General features: G+C 43.9%; 1 protein-coding gene across 4 annotated transcripts in view; it reads left to right on the forward strand.

Annotated features, from left to right (window-relative positions):
• Positions 1-27,337, forward strand: part of HTT (huntingtin) — a 167,821-nt gene that overhangs the window by 75,844 nt on the left and 64,640 nt on the right. For all 4 annotated transcript variants that reach the window (XR_012434581.1, XR_012434582.1, XM_045392045.2 and 1 more), the window contains 9 exons: positions 3,417-3,543; positions 6,452-6,579; positions 9,617-9,727; positions 18,406-18,483; positions 18,994-19,217; positions 20,487-20,565; positions 20,714-20,875; positions 24,292-24,347; positions 25,241-25,389. Coding sequence is in view for 2 of the 4 variants with exons in the window: in XM_045392045.2 (XP_045247980.2) it covers positions 3,417-3,543; positions 6,452-6,579; positions 9,617-9,727; positions 18,406-18,483; positions 18,994-19,217; positions 20,487-20,565; positions 20,714-20,875; positions 24,292-24,347; positions 25,241-25,389 (1,114 nt within the window). In the remaining 2 variants the exon portion in view is untranslated. The remainder of the gene's footprint in view (positions 1-3,416; positions 3,544-6,451; positions 6,580-9,616; positions 9,728-18,405; positions 18,484-18,993; positions 19,218-20,486; positions 20,566-20,713; positions 20,876-24,291; positions 24,348-25,240; positions 25,390-27,337) is intronic.

Below are 27,337 nucleotides of genomic sequence, written 5' to 3' on the forward strand. Positions count from 1 at the left end.
AAAGCTCAGAATTGGTTTTCCTGGCTAAAGTACCTCATTGCTGTCTCCTTAAATCTTAGTTAATGGCTACTGTCCTGGCTAGCATAGTTATAGAGCATGTCCATGGTTGTAGAATGTTCTGCCAATCTCAGGGACAGTTTTGCTTTTCTGTGAAGCAATAAAATCAACTTCAAAACAAATGTTAACTGTTTGCACAATGGATTTAAGATAGACCAGTTCACATACTTTTTTTTTTTTTTGAGACGGAGTTTTACTCTTGTTGCCTAGGCTGGAGTGCAATGGTGCGATCTCAGGTCACTGCAACTTCTGCCTCCTGGGTTCAAACGATTCTCCTGCCTCAGTCTCTAGAGTAGCTGGGATTACAGGCATGCACCACCACACCCAGCTAATTTTTTTGTATTTTTAGTAGAGACGGGGTTTCACCATGTTGGTCAGGCTGGTCTCAAACTCCTGACCTCAAGTGACCTACCCGCCTTGGCCTCCCAAAGCGTTGAGATTACGGGCATGAGCCACCACGCCCAGCCTAAGATAGACCAGTTCACTTACTGTTATATCTGTTTACTCTCTCTTTGCTGTGTCTTCTACCTTTAAAAATCTCCCCACTAACTTCCCATTCTCCTTTAGCTGCCATCAGTCACTTCCCTTCTCTGCAAACATCTCTGGAGAGTCTCAGCCTCAGCCCACAGAGCTTCCCACTGCTCTGAGGTGGACCTTGTTTGTAAGACTTCTTGGCCCTCTTGGCCTGGACCCTGTCTACTACTTCAGCCATCCTTCCTTAACCATCGCTAGTGGTTTTTGTTGCCACCCTCCATAGCAGCGTTTCCCTTCCAGATCATGTCTTTACATCTCTGGGCACTGCTCTGGTCCTGCCTGCCTTTCCCTCTCTGTACCCTGCAGGCCGCTGCCGCCATCTTGAGTGTCCTCTTCACTTGGCTTTCAGAGGGCCCACAGAGTTTCCCACTGCTCTGAGGTGGACCTTGTTTGCAAGACTTCTTGGCCCTCTTGGATTACTGCACTAGCCTTTTGTTTTGGAAACAGCATTTTTAAAAAAATTTAATTTTATTTTTTTGAGATAGGATGTCACTCTGTTGCCCAGGCTGGAGTGCAGTGTCATGATCGTAGCTCGCTGTGGCCTTGATCTCCCAGGCTCAAGTGATCCTTCTGCCTCAGCCTCCTCAGTAGTTGGGAGTACAGGTGTGCACCACCATGCCCAGCTAGTTTTTTGATTTTTTTTCTTTTTTCTTTTTTTTTGAGACAGAGTCTCACACTGTCGCCCGGACTGGCACAATCTTGGCTCACTGCAACAACCTCCACCTCCCAGGTTCAGGTGATTCTCCTGCCTCAGCCTCCTGAGTAGTTGGGATTACAGGCGCCTGCCACCACAACTTTTTGTATTTTTAGGAGAGACGGGGTTTCACCATGTTGGCCAGTCTGGTCTCGAACTCCTGACCTCGTGATTCGCCTACCTCAGCCTCCCAAAGTGCTGGGATTACAGGCATGAGCCACTGCTCCCAGCCAGGAAACAGCATTCTTGAGATAATTCATATAATTCACCCATTTAAAGTATATAATTCATTCTCTTTAGTATGCCCACAGAGTTGTGCAGCCATCACCAGAATCAGTTTTAGAACCCACAAAGGAACTCTGTACCCTTCACCCAAAACCTTCCATGCCCCCAGCTGCAGGCAGCCACTGACCTACCTTCTGTCTCTGTGACTCTGCATCTTCTGGACATTCCTGTGGATGGGCTCATACAGTCAGTGAGCTTGTGACTGGTGCCTTCTACCAAGCAGGGTTTTCAGTGCAGTAGCCTTTCTTTCTTTTTTTTTTTTTTAAATTGAGACGGAGCTTCTGCCTCCCAGGTTCAAGCGATTCTCCTGCCTCAGTCTCCCAAGTAGCTGGGACTACAGGCCCATGCCACCACGCCTGGCTAATTTTTTTTTTTTTTTTTGTATTTTTAGTAGAGATGGGGTTTCACCATGTTAGCCAGGATGGTCTTGATCTCCTGACCTCATGATCCGCCCACCTCGGCCTGCCAAAATGCTGGAATTACAGGCGTGAACCACCACACCTGGCTAACCTCTCATGTACTATCTGCGGTTCTTCCCTGATGCCTTCCAGTCCATGCACCCGATTATAGCCCCTCATCCTATTATGGTTTAAGGTGACTGTCTTAGTCACCATGGGTTGCCATAACAAAATACCATAGCCTGGGTGGCTTCAACAACAGAATTTACTTCTCACAGTTCTAGAGGTTAGGAAGTTCAAGATCTAGGACTTTCACCTTGCCCTCACGTGGTGAGGGGGTGAGGGAGCTCTCTGGTGCCTCTTATATGTGGACGCTAATCTCATTCATGAGGGTCTGCCCTCATGCCCCAGTCACCTCTCAAAGGCCCCACCTCCTAATACCATCACCCTGGTAATTAAGTTTCAGTGTATGAATTTGGGGGACTATAGACATTGAAACCATAACAAGCACTTTTCTAAAAGATCAGGGAGTGAGTAAGTACCAGAGCTAGGACCTCAATTCCACCTCTCGGTCATCTTGCCTTCACTCTGCTCCATGATGGCTGCCTCCTAGAGTGATGGGAGCCTCCATGTTTTATATTCTCTCATGTGTTGTGTATTGGAGAGAGTTCAGACTTTATGAATACATCTGGATTTGTTGACTTCTAGCTTTGCTGGTAACCAACTGTGACCTTGAGTAAATTACTTCATCTCTGAGCCTGTTTCCTCTTTTTGAAAAGGGAGTTTAAAATGCTGTTTTGGGTTGGGCATGGTGGCTCATGCCTGTAATTCCAGCACTTTGGGAGGCTGAGATGGGAGGATCACTTGAGCTTGGAGTTCGAGACCAGCCTGTGCATCATAGTGTGAGATCCTGTCTCCTCAAGAAATTAAAAAATTAACTGGGTGAGGTAACGTGTGCCTGTGGGCCCATCTACTCTGGAGGCTGAGGTGGGAGGATTGCTTGAGCCTGGGAGGTTGAGGCTGCAGTGAACTATGATTGCGCCCCATCCCGGGTGGCGAGTGAGACCCTATCTCAAAAAAAAGAAAAAAAAAATGCTGCTTTGCACCCCTTTCTCATGTCATGGTGTCATGGCTAACATCGAATGCCCTGGTTGTTTGCTGTTGGAAGGCGTGGGCCTAGGGGCTCCCTGAGGACTCCTTCCATCTTCAATTCGTTCTCTGTGTACCTGTTAGCAAGTTGTGGGCCAGTCCCTGCCATGTACCATTGTGTGGGTAAAAGTAAATAAAATGTGTACAGTGTCTGAACTGTACATATAGGGGTCCAAGAACAAAATGAATGACATGGGTTAGCTCTTTCTAATAAATGGTAAAACCAAATATTCTAATTTTCAGTTTTGTTATACTTCCATCACATGTTTTTGTTTTTTGTTTTTGTTTTTCTATTTTAGGCAGCCTTGCCTTCTCTAACAAACCCCCCTTCTCTAAGTCCCATCCGACGAAAGGGGAAGGAGAAAGAACCAGGAGAACAAGCATCTGTACCGTTGAGTCCCAAGAAAGGCAGTGAGGCCAGTGCAGGTAGGAAACAGTGTGGGGAAGGGAGGGACAGGAGTGCAGCATCTGTCATGTGGCAACATAGGATTTAAGTAACTTGGTGTTTTAGAGAAATATAATACACATCAGTAAAGTGAGAGAAGGTTTCTCCAGGTGCGGTTCAAGATACTAGAAACTAATGACTAATATACACAGACCACCTTTTGGCCTGAAGCATCTCTAAGTGCCACCTGCTGACACGCAGCCCCTGCAGCCTCCAGGCTTCCAGCCCCAGCACGGAGCCTCACTCTCCTGTGCTTCCCTGGTTGCGGGTGAGGGCTGGAGAGGCCTCCTGATTTTCAGTAAGGGAAGTGGTGTGGATGCTTAGGAATAGATATAGTGAGTGAAAAAATTGATTCTGATATGTCAAAATTTCTGATTGGAAATGGGATATTTACATTTGGAAGAACTAAAGGAGAGAGAAAGTGGGGATAAAGTCATCTGAGTTGGAGGAGCTTAAACCATGCACAAGTTTGGAGGACCTTTTTTTAACCCATGAAAAGGTCAGAACAGAAGGGGCTAGGATTTAGTTGTGACTGCGGTTTTTCGAATTCCCATCCATACTGCTCTTGGAGGGCAGTGGCAGGGGCAGGAGAGGAGCCTGGCAAAGCATGAAGTGACTGCTGCTGCCTCTGCTATCTGGGTCGCCTGGCTGCCTGTCTGTACAGTCTCCCTCCAAACCCATTCTCTCGCTGTCTCTTGGTGCCCAGGGGCCAGTGATGGTTCTCCCGTTTGTTTTGTGTATATAGCATTTATATCAAGGCTATTTATTTATTTAGAGACAGAGTCTTGCTCTGTCGCCCAGGCTGGAGTGTAGTGGTGCAATCTCGGCTCATTGCAAGCTCCGCCTCCCAGGTTCAAGCAATTCTCTTGCCTCAGCCTCCCAAGTAGCTGGGACTACAGGTGTGCACCACTACACCTGGCTAATTTTTTGTATTTTTTTTAGTAGAGACAGGGTTTCACCATGTTGGCCAGGATGGTCTTGATCTCCTGACCTTGTGATCCACCAACCTCAGCCTCTCAAAGTGCTGGAATTACAGGCATGAGCCACTGCACCTGGCCTATTTATTTATTTTTAATTGACAAAATTGTATATGTCTGTAGTATACAACATGATGTTTGAAATATGTATACATTGGCCAGGCGCAGTGGCTCACACCTGTAATCCCAGCACTTTGGGAGGCCGAGGTGGGCAGATCATGAGGTCAGGAGTTTGAGACCAACCTGGCCAGCATGGTGAAACCCCGTCTCTACTAAAAATACCAAAAAAAAAAGTGAGCTGGGCCATGGTGGTGTGCGCCGGTAGTCCCAGCTACTTGGGAGGCTGAACCAAGAGAATTGCTTGAACCCAGCAGGTGGAGGTTTCAGTGAGCTAAGTTCATGCCATTGCACTCCAGCCTGGGTGACACAGGGACACTCTGTCTCAAAAAAAAAAAAAAGAAATACATATGCATTGTGGAATGGCTAATTAACCTATGCATCACCTCACATACCATTGTTTTGTGGTGAGAACACTTAAAATCTACTCTTTCAGTGATTTTTCTGCATCTGGTACGTTGGTAGTAACTGCAGTCACCATGCTGTACAGTAGATCTCTTGAACTCATTCCTCCTGTCTATGAAATTTCGTATCCTTGACCAACACATTAAAGGATTTTTTTCTTGAGACAGAGTCTTGCTTCTTCACCCAGCCTGGAGTGCAATGGCACGATCTCATCTTTGCCTCCCAGGTTCAAGCGATTCTCCTGCCTCAGCCTCCCAAGTAGCTGGGATTACAGGCACGTGCTACCACACCCGGCTAATTTTTGTATTTTTAGTAGAGATGGAGTTTCACCATATTGGCCAGGCTGGTCTTGAACTCCTGACCTCAAGTGATCCACCTGCCTTGGCCTCCCAAAGTGCTGGGATTACAGGTGTGAGTCACTGCACCTGGCCTAGAGCGTTTTAAAAGATGCTCTTTTCTAAGGTTTGACTGTAGTACAGGAGGAAGATTTACCTGTTGAAAAACCTCAGCCTTTACAAGTGTAAAATTATCAGTATATGACTGTCATCTTTCTGATGAATTAAATAAACTAAGGACTCCAAGTCAAAAGTCTTCAAACTGGAGTAGAATAGTTGTATATAGTGCTTGGCACTTTAATATTTAGTATCGGTTTAATGATAATGTTTGTGCCCTTACTGTCTTTAAAACATTTTTACGTCATCCCTGTTTGATTACTTGGTGTGCTCATGAAGTTGTTGGCCACTAGGGAATCTTAGGCTCAGAGAGGTTCTGGAATTGGTCAGTGGTCCTTGAATTAGCCGCTCCTATGATTCTCTAACTGATTTCTCAAAAAGCAAACAAGCAACCACAGCAAAACAGCTGTGCACACCACTCTTCTTATTTTGTTATTGTTTTAGTACTTAGGCCGTACTTATGTTTGTTAGTCAGTTTCTCATTACTTCTAGTTAATCAAAAGATCAGAGGCAATATTTGAGTATTTTCATACTAGAATGCTTTAAAAAAAGTCATTATTGGCCGGGCGCGGTGGCTCAAGCCTGTAATCCCAGCACTTTGGGAGGCCGAGACGGGTGGATCACGAGGTCAGGAGATCGAGACCATCCTGGCGAACACGGTGAAACCCCGTCTCTACTAAAAAATACAAAAAACTAGCCGGGCGAGATGGCGGGCGCCTGTAGTCCCAGTTACTTGGGAGGCTGAGGCAGGAGAATGGCGTAAACCCGGGAGGCGGAGCTTGCAGTGAGCTGAGATCCGGCCACTGCACTCCAGCCCGGGCGACAGAGCGAGACTCCATCTCAAAAAAAAAAAAAAGTCATTATTTCCAGTAATCTCTTTAAAACTTGGCAAGTTATTTTGATCTAAAAGTTTATCTTTTGTGTGCACATTTTTAAAGCTTCTAGACAATCTGATACCTCAGGTCCTGTTACAACAAGTAAATCCTCATCACTGGGGAGTTTCTATCATCTTCCTTCATACCTCAAACTGCATGATGTCCTGAAAGCTACGCACGCTAACTACAAGGTATGGGCCTCTGCATCTTTTGAAAATATATATGCCCACATACTTATGTCTAATGGATCGTTGATGTTTTTCTTATGATTTGTAGGACGTATAAGCCCTTTGAGATATGAGTTACAATTCGTGTTTTCAAGTTTGTCTTTCAGCTTTGTTTATGATAGCATCTATCATACAGGTGTTTTGGATTTTCATATTGTTTGTACTCACAGCTAAGATTGATTACAGTGAGAGAGCTAGGATGTGCAGCCAGGTTATTGGGGGAGGTGGCCTCGGTGGAGTCTGGAGGGATCTGTGTACAGGCTTCCTTCCCTCCTGTGAGGCTCACACAAAAATACAGCAACCTGCTGGTCCTGCAGGTCCCCTCTGCCTAACATGAGCCACAATTCCAGACTCACAGAAGCAGGCGTTCAGCATAAACCATGTGTTTCAAATAGTCTGGGCGTTGTGAGCCACTTGTTATCAGCTAGGGAAAGTTTTTATGTCAGTGTAAGGAACTGTTGACCAGATAACCCCAAGAGCCGGCCTTTCTGTCTAGGGATGTTTTAGTTTTCTAGTTCTTTTTTTTTTTTTTAACTTTAAAATTTTCTATTCATCTGCAATTTGTTAGATATGAAGTACGCATCTAATTTAATTTTGGTTTTGGTTGTCCCCAATGCTGTTTACAGAAGAATTTTTTTGCACTAATTGGCTTAAGTTACTTACATTCTCATAGTTCTCTAGTTTCATTTGTCATTTTGTTATATCAATCTATCTGTCTGCTCATCTATTAGAAGCATCCTTTTTTTCCTGTTTTAGACAGTCTCGCTCTGTCCCCAGGCTGGAGTGCAGTGGTGCAACCATGCCTCACTGCAGTCTCAACCTCCAGGGCTCAAGTGATCCTCCCACCTCAGCTCCTGGGTACCTGGGACTACAGGCATGTGCCACCATAGCCAGCTGCTTTTTACATTTTTTGTAGAGACAGGGTCTCCCTAAGTTGCCTGGGCTGGTCTCAAGTTCCTGGCTTAAGTAATCCTTCCTCCTTGGCCTCCCAAAGTGCTGGGATTACAGGCGTGAGCAACTGCACCTGGCTAGAAGTATACTTCTTAGTTATTATAGCTTCATGGTATTTATGATGGGATCAGTTCTCCTGTTCTTTAGAATTTTCTGGATATTCTTCTTTGTTGATTTTGGGATGTGAACAATAGAATCAACTTCTACTTGTAGGTTAATTTAGGGAGAACTTATACCTCAGATGTTAAGTTACCCTGTCCAGAATGTGGGATGCTTTCCTATTTGTTCAAAACGTTTTAAATTACCTCAAGATTATTTCACATAGCTCTTGCACATTTCTTGGTAAATGAATCCTCAGGTATTCTTCTGTTTTTGTTACTAATAGATACTTCTCATGGTTGTTTTTTTTTTTTTTTTTTTTTTTTTCCTGAAAATCATTTGTCAAACTTATGTGGCTTCTTTTCTGAAGGATGTTTGATAATTTTGGAAGATATAAAAGTCTTCATATTTTACAAGGTTTGGAGTCTCTTTAAGCTGCGTGGTTCTCACGTCAGCTCCCAAAGCAGAAGACGGCATGTCGAAAAATGCCATAGAGAAGCTACTTCTTTTCCACCTGTTTTCAGCTCATATCATCTTGAATTTCGGGGCACCTTTCTATGCTCCTAGTGCTTGCTGTCTGTTTATTATTTTCCTTCCTGAATACCCTGAACTCCAGCATGTTCTGCTGTAATTCTGGCCTCCCTGGCGTCTTGGACTCCTGTTTCCTTTGCTCTGTCATCCCCGCGGTCAGCTCCTGCTGCGCAGCTTCTCAGCTGAACTGTTTGGAGTGGCTGGCGGGTCTTGCTGGATCTTTGAGTATTGCCTCTGGTTTCCTTGGTTCCTTCTGCTGAGTTGCTCAGCGTCTCCACTCCCCATTTCTCGTGTGGCCCTTCCTGCTCTCCTCTGATTCCTTTTGTTTTCCCTGGTTTCTTGCTTTGGTTTTCAGTCTCCGCAGAACTTTTGCCACTCTTCTGAAAACCCGGAGGCTTTTTCATCTTAATTCTCATTTCATGACCTCTTTTCCCTTATTTGAGAGGTAGACCTTCCCATGGTGAGCTTCTCTTTCCAGAATTCCATGTCTTCTTTTCCCTCCCACTTACCTGTTGTCCAGGAGAGGTCAGATTGCTGTGCGCATTGGAGAAGAACCCTTTCTTCCCTGGGCTCTTCATTTCACATGACATCACCACATCACCTCATCCCTTGGACCCTCAGTGGTGGCACTGCTGGATTTTTCTTTCCTTTGGCTGGCCTTGGGGCACACCCAGGTTGACCCTAGCTTAGTCATGGTATTTAGATCAACTCACATTTTCAGTTTCTGTGTCTGTCTCTTGCCTGCTTCTGACTTTGCCCAGAGAAAGCTTTTTCACAAGGGTTCTTAGATTTACGAGCACCTTCTTTCCTGAGGCAGTGTTTTTGCCAATATTTATTTTCCTAGTCAGTCTCGCCTTACCTTTCTTGTTATACATGATGTCTTTGGTCCTGACCCATTCTCTGAGTCTGTAAAATAGAATTGCTGTATAATTTAATTACATGAAATCCTTTAGAATCTTAATACATCTTACACCAGGTGTAACATTTTATGATATCCAAATTGAACAACCCTGTGTGAATTTGACAGTGATTTCTCCCAGGGATCCTAATGTATAAGGAATAGGACTTTGTATTTTCTATTTTTTGATATACCACATACCAGATACTGATCATGATGGACATTTAACCCTTTTTTTCTCATTAGGAAAGAAAGTTAGGAATTACATCTTTCAGTAGTGCCAGTGTGACCTGAAAGATGCCTTTGAAAGAGTAGTTTTTGTATAGCTATCTGAAAGGAATTTCTTTCCAAGATATTTTCCCAGTGCTGACAACAAACACGCAGACACGCCCTACAAGGTCAATGTACAGCGCCGCACAGTGGAGGCGTCTGCCGCAGCCGTTAATGTTTGTATCTTTGGTTGTACTTTACGAGATCTTGACGGGGCCAGTAACCGTGTGTTCTCTCCTTCACCTTCTCAAGGTCACCTTGGATCTTCAGAACAGCACGGAAAAATTTGGAGGGTTTCTTCGCTCAGCCTTGGACGTTCTCTCTCAGATTCTAGAGCTGGCCACACTGCAGGACATTGGGAAGGTCTGTGTCTTGTTTTGACGTGCGTCCTCTGGGCTGAGTTCATCTAGGATGGAGTCCGGTTCTCCAGGGTGCCTCCGGGAGACTCCTCCCTGCGCCACGGACTTGCATCACAGGACCCGAGTCTGACTCTGCCTTAGCCATGAAGTTTGGGGGGAAGGTTCTATTTGTATTCTGTTTTTGTCTGTTATCACGTATTAGCTTAGACCCAGTTTAGTTTAGAAAATTAGTGGGTTTAAAAATGTGTTTATAGAGTCCTTTATTTCTTAATTTGACCTTTTCAAGTGGAAAGGGGCAAAACAGACAGATGAGGGGGCGGGGCGGGAGGTGTGACTTGCTCTTTTGTGCCTGAGGAAGTAACAGAGCTGGGGTTGACAGTTATATTCTCTGGTTTTATGTCCAGGAATTTCCCCTGCCGCACCCCTAGTTGATAGCGAAAATGTTCAAAACTATGAGAAAGTTAGAATGCTGTGGTAAACACTCTATTATGTACACACAACCCAGCTTCTGCAGTTGTTTGCGTTTGGCTACGTTTCCTTTCTATGTATATAGCCATCTCTCCATTTACCAGTACATCTTACTTTATAATGCATTTTAAAAGGAGTGACAGATGCCTCCCTCCACCAAATGTGTGTCTTCACGTGAAATACAGTATGTCTGATGCACTTCATTTGTTCTTATGTCTTTGAATCTTTTTATCTGGACATGGACACAAGGTTACCTAGTTTTAATCGTTACATATGTTAGTGCTTCTTCTCTGTTATTCCTCATGTTTTTCCCATGTATCTATTTAGTGTGTGCAGTTGTCATTTTTAATGGCTATCTAGTGTCCTGCTGTGTTGATACTCCATCGTTCCCTTAGAGTAAAACTTGTTGAGACTTCAGTAATGTCACCTGCTCAGTGAGACTTTCCTGGCCATCCTTTCAAAACTTGCTTCTCTCTGTACTCTCTTTTCCTGTTCATTTTTCTCTTTGACCCATAGCATCGTCTAACAGTCAACCTTAAAATAAATAAATAAATAAATAAAGACTTCAGAGAAATGTCCAAATACATGGAGTCAGTTTGGGAATGAGAAATGAGGATTATAATCTGGGATGCATGGCATGTCCGGCTGCCAGTGCCTCTGGTGAAGGAAGGGGAAGGGGAAGCTGTTATTGTCAGAAAGGGAGAGAATCACATAGGCTCCCTGGAAGCAGAGTTCGTTGGCTCCAGAGGCTGAAAGCCAGAGTTGTCGTCATTCACTGGTGGAATTGTAGGCACTGGGCAGGTGTTCAGTTGAGAGTATTTTAACTGAATTGCTGCAGTCCTCCAGAATGGCTAGTGATAAATCTGGTCATAGAAACATGTATTCACGTGGAACATGCAAGCCATGCACAGCAGATATGTAAAGGATGTACGGGAAGGGTTTCTTCTAGGGTTGTTGGAAAGTCTTTGGAAACAGCTCTAACCTGGGGCATATAAGCATGAACCCCATCTCCCTTTGTGCTTTCCTAGTCCAATTTTGTCTGGGTCTGACAAAGTGATTTGATCCCTGTATCTGCAACTTTCACAAAACATACTATTTATTTATTTTACTTCCTTGTCTTTTCAGTGCCTATAGCAGTGCCTGGAAGATTGTGGAATTTAGTGAACATTTGTTGAATGAATAGATGTTCTTGTTAAAAATGAGTTTTAGTGTCTCATTTATCTTACATCCACACTGTGGTGGAGCCATATTAGCCCATTTCACACCATAACTGGAAGCTGAAAGATGTGACATTCTTGGGGCCAGATAAGTCAGTGGCAGAGCCTGAGTTAAGTCTCATAGATTTTCTTTTTTCTTTTTCGTTTTTGGTGGCTAGCTTTGGTTTTATTTTTATTTATTTATTTATTTTTATTATACTTTAAGTTCTGGGTTACATGTGCAGAACGTGCAGTTTTGTTATATAGGTATACATGTGCCATGATGGTTTGCTGCACCCATCAACCTGTCACCTACATTAGGTATTTCTCCTAATGTTATCCCTTCCCTAGTCCCCTCACCCCGATGGGCCCCGGTATGTGATGTTCCCCTCCCTGTGTCCATGTGCTCTCATTGTTCAACTCCCACTTGTGAGTGACAACATGCAGTGTTTGGTTTTCTGATCTTGTGATAGTTTGCTGAGAATGATGGTTTCTGGCTTCATCCATATCCCTGCAAAGGACATTAACTCATCCTTTTTTATGGCTGTATAGTATTCCATGGTGTATATGTGCCACATTTCTTAATCCAGTCTATCATCGATGGACATTTGGGTTGGTTCCAAGTCTTTGCTGTTGGGACTAGTGCCACAATAAACATACGTGTGCATTTGTCTTTATTGTAGAATGATATAATCCTTTGGGTATATGCCCAGTAATGGGATTGCTGGGTCAAATGGTATTTCTAGTTCTAGATCTTTGAGGAATTGCCACACTATCTTCCACAATGGTTGAACTAATTTACACTCCCACCAACAGTGTAAAAGTGTTCCTATTTTTCCACAACCTCTCCAGCATCTGTTGTTTCATTAATTTTTAATGATCGCCATTCTAGCTGGTGTGAGATGGTATCTCATTGTGATTTTGATTTGCATTTCTGTAATGAACAGTGACGATGAGCATTTATTCATATGTCTGTTGACTGCATAAGTGTCTTCTTTTGAGAAGTGTCTGTTCATATCCTTTGTCCATTTTTAGATGGGGTTGTTTGCTTTTTTTTTTTTTTGTAAATTTGTTTAAGTTCTTTGTAGATTCTGGATATTAGCCCTTTGTCAGATGGTTAGATTGCAAAAATTTTCTCCCATTCTGTAAGTTGCCTGTTTACTCTGATGATAGTTTCTTTTGCTGTGCAGAAGCTCTTTAGTTTAATTAGATCCCATTTGTCAATTTTGGCTTTTGTTGCCATTGCTTTTGGTGTTTTAGACATTAAGTCTTTGCCCATGCCTATGGCCTGAATGTTATTGCCCAGGTTTTCTTCTAGGATTTTTATAGTCCTAGGTCTTATGTTTAAGTCTTTGATCCATCTTGAGTTGATTTTTGTATAAGGTGTAAGGAAGGGGTCCAGTTTCAGTTTTCAGCATGTGGCTAGCCAGTTTTCCCAACACTATTTATTAAATAGGGAATCTTTTCCCCATTGCTTATGTGTGTCAGATTTGTCAAAGATCAGATGCTGGTAGATGTGTGGTGTTATTTCTGAAGCCTCTGTTCTGTTCCATTGGTCTATATATCTGTTTTGGTACCATGCTGTTTTGGTTACTGTAGCCTTGTAGTATAGTTTGAAGTCAGGTAGCGTGATGCCTCCAGCTTTGTTCTTCTTGCCCAGGATTGTCTTGGCTATGCAGGCTCTTTTTTGGTTCCATATGAAGTTTAAAGTAGTTTTTTCCAATTCTGTGAAGAAAGTCAGTGGTAGCTTGATGGGGATAGCATTGAATCTATAAATTACTTTGGGTAGTAAGGCCATTTTCACAATATTGGTTCTTCCTATCCATGAACATGGAATGTTTTTCCATTTGTTTGTGTCCTCTCTTATTTCCTTGAGCAGTGGTTTGTAGTTCTCCTTGAAGAGGTCCTTCACATCTCTTATAAGTTGTATTCCCAGGTATTTTATTCTCTTAGTAGCAATTGTGAATGGGAGTTCACTCATGATTTGGCACAATCTCAGCCCACTGCAACCTTTGCCTCCTGGGTTCAAGGAATTCTCCTGCCTCAGCCTCCAGAGCAGCTGGGATTACAGGCACCTGCCACCATACCTGGCTAATTTTTTGTATTTTTAGTGGAAACGGGGTTTTACCACATTGGCCGGGCTAGTCTCGAACTCCTGACCTCGTGATCCACCCACCTCAGCCTCCCAGAGTGCTGGGATTACAGGCTTCAGCAACTGCGCCCAGCCAGATTTTCAGATCTCCCTCTCTTTGCCCTAAACCACTGTGCTTAATAAGAATTCTTTAGTGGCCAGCAGTCTCCATGTGTAACACATTGTAGCAAAATGGAAAATATTACATGTTTTAAATTTGAGTGTGAGATATACTGAAATAAAAATCATCTAAATGAGATTCTTTAAATAATAAGATTTTCTTTTTTGTATGTGGGTTTTTTTTTAACATTATTATTATGACTGTCGTATATAGAAATGGCTGTTTTCAACTACAGTCAGTGAATGTATCAAATGCTGCCTTATCCAAATAATAAAAGTAAATGATTAACAAGTCACAATTTAGTGAAGATTGATGTTAGTTGATCTTTATATTCCTGAATTAGCCACATGGTTGTGTGTGTGTATATATGTTTAGAGGTACATATAGATAATAAGCTCATCTCTGAAAATTTTTACATTTGGCATAAGAATAACTGGATAATTAAGCATCTTATTCTCTGGCCTGTGTCTTTACAGTTAAAGGTAGATTTACTCACCTCTCCTTTTTTGTTTTTCTCAGTTCATCTTTTTTGCTATTTCATGACGGAGGCCCATTTTACCTTTCTCGTATATCCTTTTGTTTGTACTTTGGAAGCCTCACCTGCTTAATTGTTGAGTTTTTAATCTGTGGTCTTTTAGAGGAGGATGTGCAGGGTAGAAGCTTTCACAGGTTCTTCTTTGCACTTGGCCCTTGGCTGTTTTGAGGAATCTCCCTCACTAACTCACAGCATAGCAAGGTTTGAGATCTCTTCTGCCACACAGCAGTTCCGAGGCAGCTGGAAAGATATGCAGATGCTCAGATTGTCAGGCCAGCCTTGAGATACACAAACTACTGAGCCTTATCTGTGACCTTGCTTAGGTGAAGGCATCAGAGCCCCTGCACCGACATGTGTAGGCCTCTGGATGTGTGCGGGGCTGGGTGTTGGGGTCTGAGCACAAGTGTAGCTGGAGAGGTGAGCTTGTTGTGGTGACGGGTATGAACAAGTTTTCTTCAGACTTCTGTGAGTTTACCTCGTTCCAGGATTTAAAGGCACAGAGACCTTAGAATTAAAATAGAATCATTTTCTTTTTCTAAATAGCAACACTAGGAATAAAAAATAATAATTCCACATTCTTTACAGGTAATGTTTTGTTTTTCTTGTCTTCTAATCCTTATTTATTCCGTACTTATTTTTATACGTATTTGAAATGTATTATGTGTTGGAGTTTTCTTTTTGCATTATATTATACACGGTTTTTCATGTAACTCCTTACTGTTCCATTTTATATGTTTTGTCTGGTTTATTTTAAGACTTTATCAGCAAATCGGGAAACCGTCTCTACAAAAACAAAAACAAAAGCAAAAATAGTTGGCCACAGTGGCATGCGTCTGTGGTCCCAGCTACTCGGGGCTGAGGTGGGAGGATTGCCTGAGCCCGGGAGGTTGAGGCTGCAGACAACCATGGTCGTGTCACTGCACTCCAGCGTGGGTGACAGACTTTATACTGTCTATTTGGGGTGATTTGGTAATGATATGCCCTGATGTAGTTTTTTTATATCTTGTGTTTCTTGTGCCTGGGTTTATTGAGCTTGGGTCTGTGGCTTCATAGTATTTTTAAAGTTTGGAAAATTTTAGGGCATTATTTCCCCAAAGATTTTTTTCTGCCCTGTTCCCCTCCTTTTTTTCCTCTCTTAAAGGGGCTGTGATTTCCTGAATGATTGCTTAGTGTTGTCCCATAGCTTATTGATGCTCTTTTCAGTGTTTTTTGTGTTTTCTGTTTTCTATAGTTTCTATTATTGTGTTTGCAAGTTCTCTAACTTTTCTTCTACGATGTCTAATGTGTTGTTTATCTGTTAATCTATTGTTAATCCTGTCCAGTATTTTTTTTTTTTTTGAAACAGTCTCACTCTGTTGCCCATGCTGGAGTTTAGTGGTACAATCTCGGCTCACTGCAACCTCCACCTCCCAGGCTCAAGCAATTGTTCTGCCTCAGCCTCCCAAGTAGCTGGGACTACAGGCACGTGCCACCACACCTAGCTAATTTTTGTATTTTTATTAGAGATGGGGTTTCCCCATGTTGGCCAGACTGGCCTTGAACTCTGATCTCAGGTGATTCATCCACCTCAGCCTCCCAAAGTGCTGGGATTATAGGCATGAGCTACCTTGACTGGCCCCTGTTCAGTGTATATCACTAATTGTGTTTTTGTCTATATAAGTTTGATTTAGGTCTTTTAAAAATTTCTCCCTGTGTCTCTACTTAGCTTTGTGAACACAGTTGTAATAACTGTTTTAATGTCTTTCTCTGCTAGTTCTAAGATCTTCTAATAACTTCCTGGTTCTCGGTGTTTTTGATTGGTCTATTGATGCTCCTTGTTGTGGATTGTGCTTTCCTGCCTCTTTGCATCGCTGCCAATTTTTGGTTGGATGCCCAACATTGTGAATTTTACTTTGCTGGATGCTAGACATTTTTGTGTTCACAGAGATCTTCTTGAGTTTTGCTCTGAGGTTAGTTGAGTTACATGTAGATGGTTTACTCTTTTGGGTCTTGCTTTATAATGAGTACTCTACCTAATGAACCAGAAAGTTCGGGTTTTCCAGTCTGCCTGCTGAGAACGGTGACTGTTTCTAGCCCTGTGTGAGTGCCCGAGCGCCGCTCCCTCTGATCCTTTCCGATGCTTCCCTCTGTGGCCTCAGGGAGTTTCCTCACACACACAGTTCTGCTGAGTACTCGAGGGGGACCTTCCCCGATCTCCAAGGCTCTCTCTGTCTTGTCCTCTCTTCTCTGGTGCTCTGTCCTATAAACTGTGGCTATCTTGGTCTCCTTAGATTCTCAGCACCTCTTCAATTCAGAGGGTTGCCTGTCCCTCCTCCTTGTGCCACAGCCTAGGAACTCTCTTAAAGAAGTGAGGTGGGCCGGGCGCGGTGGCTCACGCCTGTAATCCCAGCACTTTGGGAGGCCGAGGCGGGCGGATCACAAGGTCAGGAGATCGAGACCACGGTGAAACCCCGTCTCTACTAAAAATACAAAAAATTAGCCGGGCGCGGTGGCGGGCGCCTGTAGTCCCAGCTACTCAGGAGGCTGAGGCAGGAGAATGGCGTAAACCCAGGAGGCGGAGCTTGCAGTGAGCCGAGATCGCGCCACTGCACTCCAGCCTGGGCGACAAAGCGAGACTCCGTCTCAAAAAAAAAAAAAAAAAAAAAAAAAAGAAGAAGTGAGGTGGGGCAGCTGTGGGGCTCACTTTATCTCTCGTCTCCCAGGGATCACTGTCCTTCATGGCTGATGTCCAGTGTCTTAAGGACTCTGGATTTTGTCTGTTTTGTTTTTTGGTTGACTTTGTTTGTTTCAAACAGGAGGGTAAACCCAGTTCCTCACTCTCATTGTGCTCAGTACTGGAAGTCTCGCTCTGTTTTATTGGATATTAGTATTTGTAGCAGAGCCCTGGTTCCCTGGTACTTGGGGAGCTCTTGAAAGGCCAGAAACAGCATGCTTTCTCACCTTTCCCAGGGCTTCCGTTTCTGGTGCACACAAAGCATTCCATACACATTTGTTAAAGTTCTTTGTTAGACAAATAGTGATTCACAGGCTCTATTTGTAATTTTTTCAGTAAGCATGTATTAGATATCTGCTGGGAGCTAGTAGAAACAAAAAGTGACATGTGACAAATTCAATTCTGACAAGAACAACCTTAAACATTTAGAATATAATTTGAGTAAATCAAAATTTTAAAAATGTGTGGCCCTTGAATATTTGAAACCAACAAGAATCTATTGCTTATTAGTAGAGGATATTTTGTTGAACAAGTGGAGAGAGAGGCATTTTCAGTCTAACTGGTGTTGGCTTTTAGCAGCTGTTGGAAACCGGTTCATGATTAGCCAGGCAGTGGTGAGACAGGCTGTGCATTCTGAATGCCTAGATTGGTGGCACTCTTCGAGTTAGCATCTTCTTCTTTCTTCTTTTTTTTGAGATGGACTTTCACTCTTGTTGTCCAGGTAACAACTCCAGTGCAATGGTGCCATCTCGGCTCACTGCAACCTCTGCCTCCCTGGTTCAAGCGATTCTCCTGCCTCAGCCTCCCAAGTAGCTGGGATTACAGGTGTGCGCCACCATGCCTGACTAATTTTGTGTTTTTAGTAGAGATGGGGTTTCACTATATTGGTCAGACTGGTCTTGAACTCCTGACCTCAAGTGATCCACCTGCCTCGACCTCCCAAAATGCTGGGATTACAGGTGTGAACCACTGCTCCCAGCCCCTTCTTGATTCTTGTAAAGGACATTGGGTGCTGTACATCTTGTTATAGATGTTGATAAAAATTCTTGTGAGAATAGTAACGTTAAGGTAGTTGTTTGGTCATTTTTGTCTATCACTATAAGATAATTCTAGGACTGATTTGTGGTAAATCACACATTGCTGTATCATAGTTGTGTTCACTGAACATATTCAGGGGCTCTACAGATGCAGGGCTCTTAGCTGCTTTGCGCACTTCTGAATTCCTGCCCTGAGAACAGGACTGGATACCTAGTAGACGATAGGTATTTGATAACAGTTTAATGAATTAATGAGTGAATGAACAGATACGTAGGTATGTGAAAGAATGGTTGTAATGTATGTAACTTGGATTTCAAGACTTACTCTGTTCAAATAAGAAATGGAAAACTTTCCTCTGATTTTGCTCTACTATTTACACTCTTTAAATGGAAGTTATCTTGTACCTTTGATTTCTGTCTAGGATTCGTACAATAATGGGTCATCTCTGAGTCACTTACGGTCTCACTGTTCTTTCCACAGTGTGTTGAGGAGATCCTAGGATACCTGAAATCCTGCTTTAGTCGAGAACCAATGATGGCAACTGTTTGTGTTCAACAAGTAAGAGCTTCATTCTTTTCCTATTCTGTTAAGACTTTCAGGTATGACGACAAAATGCTGCTACTCCTTAAGCAGCAGGTGCTGGTGGCGTAATCAGCTGGGAGGATTGTGGGGTCCAGCATAGCACTTTTCGGCTCATTCCATGATTGAGCCAAGAGGCCGACCTTCCCGTCATTCCCCAGGAGGACGAGGTCTGTCATTGTGGAGAGCAAAGGACATCAGAAGCTCCCCTGCATCCTCACTCGTTAACTTCCAGTCCCTCGGGGTTTTTGTTTAGCGTGCTCAATCTCATTTAGAATCGCAAGGAAACCCAAAACTCTTATTTAAGGTACAAACAGCACTTCATACAATATCTCGCCGAGGTAATAATAGTGATTCACAGGAAGAATTTCACATTGTGAATCTTTGCTAACGTATCCAGTTATTTACAGATGGATTTGATATTTGTGTGGGAGATTCTTAAAGTGTTGTTCATGCCACGTTGTTTGTGCTTCAATTTTTTCACTATAGTTGTTGAAGACTCTCTTTGGGACAAACTTGGCCTCCCAGTTTGACGGCTTATCATCCAACCCCAGCAAGTCACAAGGCCGAGCACAGCGCCTTGGCTCCTCCAGTGTGAGGCCAGGCTTGTACCACTACTGCTTCATGGCCCCGTACACCCACTTCACCCAGGCCCTCGCTGACGCCAGCTTGAGGAACATGGTGCAGGCGGAGCAGGAGCACGACACCTCGGGGTAACAGTTGTGGCAAGAATGCTGTCGTTGGTGGAAGCACAAAAGAGCAAGCAGGAAATACTTTGTAAAAGAATAAAAACGAAAAATGTTAGCCAACATCTTCTAATAGTCTGCTGTATTCAAAGAACTCTAGGAAATATGGTTGATGCAAAGATGATTTAAGGCATAGCCCGGCCTTTCAAGAAGTGTGTGGCCAGTGAGTGAGATGGGCTTGGGACTTACACATCTCAGAGGTGGGGGTAGAGGAGGAGGAACACTGAGTGGGCTGAGAAGCAGCCAGCTTTCATTGCCAAAGTGTGTCAGCAAACCAGAAGGCAGTTCATAATGTCCCCACCCGTTCAAAGCACAGGCCCTGTAGAGTGGTGTGGCATGTGTTGGTGGCACTTTTCAGGCCTGTAACAAGGATGAAAGAACAGCTTCATTGCAGCACAGTAGTGCTGGTATTCAGAGGTGTATGAAGGTCATGGAAGCATCTTGGATATGTTACCTTGTGTTTTGTCAACTTTATGACTAGAAATCTCTTTTTACTTAAATTTATGTTTGTGTCTTTAATGCCTGGAATACAGGACTTCTTAAATTGCCATAAGTATCAACAGGTATTTGAGTTACTAATCTGTATAGTAGCAATAATAGAATCCCTTGTTTTTCCTTTTATAAATGTAATGATTAAATAGCTACAATTGAAACACTAGAGTCAGGAGTCAAGGAAAATACCCATGTTCCAGGCTGTATGTTAGTGATGTACTTACTGTGTATTCCAGTTTCAGGAATAAGTCTGTTTCAGTGCTTTCTGTAACCATTTGGGGTATTAATAAGCAAGTGAGTGTATGCATGTTTGGGTTAATTTCATATATGTTTCTTAGAAAGGATATCATTGATGTAAATATTTTCAAGGCTTATCCTCCAAAAAAATCCTGTGATTTCTTCTAAATTACTGATCTTTTAAATGACCTTCACCTTTCTCTCAAGTCTCACTTAAGACTGGGCTGAGTAGTCAGTTTCCTGTAGCAGTAAAAAGCTCAGACTTGAGTAGCCTTCCACAGGTGACGAGACTTGATGGCTGTCAGGCAGCTGTAAACTGTAAATAGAGTGTCATTTTCTCGAGAGGGTGATGCTGCCACACTGAGTGGCCTTTCAAGTTGTTTCTCAGTCTGACATGTTGTGATCGTGTGAATGTGAAATTGGTTTGAACAGGAGTATATCTGAGTGCAGAGGAGATTATTTAAAGATATTCTCATTGTCTGCTTCCCTTCTATTCCCATTTGGCAGATGGTTTGATGTCCTCCAGAAAGTGTCTACCCAGTTGAAGACGAACCTCACAAGTGTCACAAAGAACCGTGCAGATAAGGTAAATGGTGCCGTTTGTGGCGTGTGAACTCAGGCGTGTCAGTGCTAGAGATGAAACTGGAGCTGAGACTTCCCAGGTATTTTGCTTGAAGCTTTTGGTTGAAGGCTCACTTATGGATTCTTTCTTTCTTTCTTTTGTTTTTTTATAGAATGCTATTCATAATCACATTCGTTTGTTTGAACCTCTTGTTATAAAAGCTTTAAAACAGTACACGACAACAACATCTGTGCAGTTACAGAAGCAGGTTTTAGATTTGCTGGCGCAGCTGGTTCAGTTACGGGTTAATTACTGTCTTCTGGATTCAGATCAGGTTTGTCGCTTTTAATCTTTCATCCATCATACCTGTACCTAATTTAGTACAAATTACCCTGAAAGACACTGAAATCTACTTTAAAGAAATGTGAACTGTGTTTCCCCACCCCCCATCAATTGCTGCTGCTTATGTTTTTCATGCACTTAGCTAGTACAAGGCCCGGGGCATAGCCAGCCTCAGCAAGTCGGCATCCTTGCCCCAGCTCCCTGGACTCAAGGCTAACCTGGGGTTGGCTGTTAGGGATTTCCAAAGGTTTGTCCCATCCACTCGCCTCCCCTCCAAAATAAGTTTGAATTTAAATTGTGAGATTTAATTAAGATTTATTGTTTGGGGAACATTTTTGCAAAATCTAGAGAGTTAGTTTAAATGGATTATCAATTATGACTATAATTGATCATCTGCAGTTTCAGGCTATCTAACAGGTTAGCTTACCTCTTTAAAAAGGAATGGAATTTAGCCGGACAGTAACTGAGACCCACGCTCCTGGAGTCCACGTGGGAGCCGCGTGGCTCTGCACAAACAAGCATTTGCACTCTTCCCCTCTTGGCTGCGTTGCCCTCCTCCTGCAGTTGCTGTGGGCACTAGATTCTGGCTAGTCATGTCCCTTCGTGATGCACAGTTTCCTCAAGATTCGTGCCAGTTAAATCACTGCCTTTTCATAGTCAAAATTTAACTGTCATCTTTGACCCATGATCTTGGGCTACTTCCTTATGTGGGGTAGGAATATTTTTGAGATAGAAATATTACACTTCTCTGTTTCCTTCTAGACATAAATCTGTTAATTCTGTCAGTACCGTGACTCATCTGAAAGGGTCTGTTTCCCTAGGAGAACTGAGGGCACGTGGTCAACACTGATTTCCCACCATGGGTATTGAGGTGGGGTCTGCTTTTTTTTGTTTTGTCTTTTTTTTTTTGAGACGGAGTCTTGCTCTGTCGCCCAGGCTGGAGTGCAGTAGTGCCATCTCAGCTCACTGCAACCTCCACCTCCCGGGTTCACGCCATTCTCCTGCCTCAGCCTCCCAAGTAGCTGGGACTACAGGCACCCACCACTTCGCCTGGCTTATTTTTTGTAGAGACCGGGTTTCACCATGTTAGCCAGGATGGTTTCTATCTCCTGACCTCATGATCCACCTGCCTCGGCCTCCCAAAGTGCTAGGATTACAGGCGTGAGCCACCGCGCCCGGCCTGGGGTCTGCTTTTAATGAAAGAGGCATCTAGGGGTGGGCTTTGCCTTGGCTTGATGCTTTGAACCTTTGTTCACAAAACCTATCTGAAGAAAATCTGTCTCAGTGGGCCATTGCTCTCCTCAGGAAACATGCATTGGGAACTTCTTTTCGTTTCCTTTGACACTAGGAGGCTGCCTGGGGAGAAGCCCTGGTCTATGGCTATGGGCAAGCAGGGGCTGAGAGGAGCAGGCTCTCAGTGGGGCAGGGTACCCCAAGGGAAGCCAGAACCCTGATTTGTTCCATTCTAGTGAGAACAAAGACTACAGTCTACCTTTTCTTCAGAATTTCCCAGTTCTAACTGGGCATGGTGGCACACCTCTGTAGTCCTAGTTACTGAGGAGGCTGAGGCGGGAGGATCACTTGAGTCCAGGAGTTTGAGTCCAGCCTGCACAACATGGCAAGGCCTGTCTCTAAAATAATAGTAATAATCATAATCTCTAGTTCTAGCCGGGCACAGTGGCTCATGCCTGTAATCCCAGCACTTTGAGAGGCCGAGGCAGGTAAATCATTTGAGCTCAGGAGTTTGAGAACAGCCTGGCCAACATGATGAAACCCCATCTTTACTAAAAGTACAAAAATATTAGCTGGGTGTGGTGGCAGGTGCTTGTAATCCCAGTTACTTGGGAGGCTGAGGCAGGAGAATCACTTGAACCCGGGAGATGGAGGTTGCAGTCAGCTGAGATTGTGCCACTGTCCTCCAGCCTGGGCGAGACAGAGCGAGACTGTGTCTCAAAATAATAATAACAACCTGTGGTTCTGACTCGTCATGGGTAGGAACTGATTTTCTCATGTGGTAGTTACAGACTATGGTCTCCTTGGGCCTGTCTTTAGTAGGGAAAAAAGGCAACTCCCCACTCTAACATAAAATGGGTGGACTTGAATGTTTTATCAAATTCTTTCTTTAGTCGTTCTACTGGAGCTTTTTCTTCAATGTAGAATATTCTGTTGCTTTATTATATTTGTCTGCAATCTCCATGTGATATTTCCATGTTGAGGGAGGACAGCCTTGAGGCTCCCCCGTGCTGCCTGCGGCCCTGCAGGCATGTGGAATTCATCTTTGGCCTGTGCTTTCTTCTGGGTCCCGGTGCCCCTGCCCGCGAGGCTCATGTCCAGCTGCCCCTTTGTGGTGGTGTGAGGTCATTCCTGCTGTGAGCGCTCTGGTTTCATGTTTGTTCCGATTGCCTTTCATCAGCCGATCCCCTTTCTCCCAGTTCTTAAGATTCAATACAGTGACAGTTTTATGAACAAGAATAGAACTAGAACAGACAAGCCATTGAACTCTATGCTGATAATGATTTACCGAGCACCTGCTGTATGTTTGCATTCCGCGCAGAGGCTCTGAGAAAGCCGGGCCATGTGCTCCATGCTTTATCGGTGGAAGCTCCTCATCAGGTTGGGAAAGCAGACAGCTGCGTAGAATACCAGTGTGACACAAAGCTGGCTCCCGTGCGGCCCTTGCGTGTTGCCTCTCAGATGGTGGGAGGAAGAAGGTCGACTCCTTTGGGGATCTTATTACCAAACCAGTTTCAGGGAATCTGCTACCCTGTCTGCCATTAATGGGAACAGATGAGTCCCCAAGGTGTACTTCTGGGTATTGTCTGATGTCGCTTGGAATTTATTACTTGTTTTTCCAATGAGGTTTCGCCTCAGTGTGTAGTAAAGTTGTTGAGGGGATTCCTGGAGGTGTTCTACAGTTATCTAGGCTGATTTCAGAATAGAGTTATGCTTATAGTCCAATTTATCAGCTGTCAAGAAATTCATTTAAAATTTGTGCAGATAGGCCGGGCGCGGTGGCTCAAGCCTGTAATCCCAGCACTTTGGGAGGCCGAGACGGGCGGATCACGAGGTCAGGAGATCGAGACCATCCTGGCTAACACGGTGAAACCCCGTCTCTACTAAAAAATACAAAAAACTAGCCGGGCGAGGTGGCGGGCGCCTGTAGTCCCAGCTACTCGGGAGGCTGAGGCAGGAGAATGGTCTAAACCCAGGAGGCGGAGCTTGCAGTGAGCTGAGATCCGGCCACTGCACCCCAGCCTGGGCGACAGAGCAAGACTCTGTCTCAAAAAAAAAAAAAAAAAAAAAAAAAAAAAAAAAAAAAAATTTGTGCAGATAAGCAGGAGGAAAAGAAACCTGGTTTTTACGTTTTAATCCTATTATTGATGTAAAATTTTACTTTCCTTCCCGTAGGTGTTTATTGGCTTTGTATTGAAACAGTTCGAATACATTGAAGTGGGCCAGTTCAGGTAATAGCATTTTGTTATTTTAGAGTTTTTTCTCCTTCTTGTGTACTTACATGTAATTTAGGTTATTAAGATGAATGTTTAAACTACTGTTAGGCATTTTTGCTGTTTTCTTTAAATGGAAATCTGATTAACATGCTGTGCATTTTTGCTTCTCTTAAAAATTAATGTATATCTCAAGACTTGTTTGGAAGTAGTTACATATCTGAAAATTCCATATGTTGTCAGTTTTCATTGCACATTTCAAAGCATTTAATTATGTTGACAGATGGCAGAATGAAATCTTGTGGTGGAGCACTAGTTTTTAAATCTTCTTAGAGAAAGCAGTTTTTATATAAGGTTGTCTTTAGTAATTATTATGCACTTGTATTCTCTGCAGCTTTTTTTTGCTAGATGTTGAGGTTTTAATACTTCTTGCTAGTCCATTACAGGTTTATAATGATTGAAAGTTAAAATTCTTTAGTACCTGAAATACTTAATAAATACTGTAGTTAGGAAAACTTAGTGCAGAAGGAAAGTGTTCCCAGATTCCCTGGGGTCTGGAAGCATAGTGTTTGTTCTAATCACGTGACACCTCCACTGTGTTTTGGGGCAAGTTACTTTTTCTCTTTTGAGTTTCAATTTCTACAAGAGCAAAGGGGCAGAGAGAGCTAGGAGGATTGTAGCTGCTGTGCCTCTGTGCCGTCAGGTGCCTTCTACCTGCTCCCTCTGAACCTTTACACCTGTCCCGGCTCTGCACAAGGGCACAGATGGGATGCACTGTGGCAGGGATGGGCTTAGAGTAGATCACTGACACCTGTTAGCTTCATGTGCCCTCATGAATTATTTTATGTTGCTTATATTGATATGTATCTTAATTTTAAAAGAAAGGTCTAAATGGATGTTTTTGTTTCTAGGGAATCAGAGGCAATCATTCCAAACATCTTTTTCTTCTTGGTATTACTGTCTTATGAACGCTATCATTCAAAACAGATCATTGGAATTCCTAAAATCATTCAGCTCTGTGATGGCATCATGGCCAGTGGAAGGAAGGCTGTGACACACGGTAATGGGACACATCTTTCACTGTCGTCTTCAGTGTCATGATGTGCTTGGCAGTGTTCGTTTTCTTTTTTTTGTTGTTGTTGTTTTTTTGTTTTTTTTTTTTTTTGAGACGGAGTCTCGCTGTGTCTCCCAGGCTGGAGTGCAGTGGCGTGATCTCGGCTCACTGCAAGCTCCGCCTCCCGGGTTCACGCCATTCTCCCGCCTCAGCCTCCCAAGTAGCTGAGACTACAGGCGCCTGCCACCACGCCCGGCTAGTTTTTTGTATTTTTAGTAGAGACGGGGTTTCACCATGTTAGCCAGGATAGTCTCGATCTCCTGACCTCGTGATCCACCCGCCTCGGCCTCCCAAAGTGCTGGGATTACAGGCTTGAGCCACCGCGCCCGGCCGGCAGTGTTCGTTTTCATACACCCACTTTCAACTTTGTCAGTGGCGGCCGTGTGCGTCTCAGGCTCTGCATATGTGTCTGTGTGTCTGTGTATGTGAATGTACTGGTTAGAGACGTTTCAAAAGAGAAGAGAGCATATTCTTTACTCTCAGCAATTTGTAATCTTCTCAGGGAAAAAAAGTTCAAGAAACATTAAGATAGCCTAAGGTACAGATAGATTCTGAATATAAAGTTCCTGTTCATTCACACGAAACACTAAAAGTTCTTCACCTGATCTTAGCCCAAAGGCCGAGAAGCGATGAAACACTAAAATTTCTTCAGTCGAACTTGCTGTGAATTAAATTTTGATCTCTCATCCAGGTGGTATTGGAGATACAGTTTGACTTGGGTTCAGGGCTTTCTGTTTTGCCTGATGATTATTTTGCTGGAGCTTAAATAAAGACAGGGCTCCAGGAGATGGCCAGCTGTGCAAGCCCCCAGCCTGTGGAAGGAGCTAGCCTGGTTTTATGAATGAGCTGTAAATCTTTCTTTGAGCTTTTTGAACTGGTCTTCCAGCATTGCCCTATTGACCCCTCCCTGACTCCTTTGCTGGAATCCGTAGGCTTTTGAACTTTGACAGGGACACATCCTAAGACCCTTGCAAACCCCTAGATGTGAGAATGGCACTACTACATAGAGTCTTTTCCACTCAGCGTGTGTGCAGAAGAACATCAACCATGCTGTGTGGCGAGGCAGGGCCTTGGCTGACCTCTCAGTCAAGGCCTTAGCTTTACAGAGCTAAGCCAGTTAGTCTTTGCCATGGCTTCACAATGGCTTCAGGTTCACACTGCCAAAGTATAGATTATTAAAGGCATAGGTGTTTGGTTTCCTGCACTTGGAGGGTCTTTGGACAGAAAATCAGTAGGCAGCCAAAGCCAGTACTTTGCGCTGGGAAGCTTGGTCGTCTGTGAGAGGGTCAGAGAGGATACCCATGTGTGCGCACCACCGAAGGGTCAGTGAGTCTCAGGGCTCTGCGTGCATGTCTCAGGGCTGGAGAGAGTGTGTCACTGAGAGGTCAGAGTGTTTGTGCGTGTGTGTCAAAGAGGGTTGCAGTGTGCCCTTCACTGAGGGGTCAGAGGGTGCCTCACGTGTGTGTATGTGTGTGTGTCACTGGGTCAGTGAGTGTTCTTGTGTGTGCATGTCACTGAGAGGTCAGAGGGTGCCTTTGTGTGTGTGTGCTCATGTGTGTGTGCGTGTCACTGAGGGGTCAGTGTTCCTGTGTGCACATGACATTGAGGGTCAGAGTGTGCCTCTGTGTGTGTGTGTGCGTGTCACTGAGGGGTCAGTGTTCCTGTGTGCACATGACATTGAGGGTCAGAGTGTGCCTCTGTGTGTGTGTGTGCGTGTCACTGAGGGGTCAGTGTTCCTGTGTGCGCATGACATTGAGGGTCAGAGTGTGCCTCTGTGTGCGTGTGCTCGTGTGTGCATGCGTGACACCTCCACTGTGTTTTGGGGCAAGTTACTTTTTCTCTTTCTCTTTTACTTGGTCATCTGTGAGAGGGTCAGAGAGGATATGGTCCTGTG

Source organism: Macaca fascicularis, chromosome 5, assembly GCF_037993035.2.
Source record: "Macaca fascicularis isolate 582-1 chromosome 5, T2T-MFA8v1.1".
NCBI lineage: Eukaryota > Metazoa > Chordata > Mammalia > Primates > Cercopithecidae > Macaca > Macaca fascicularis.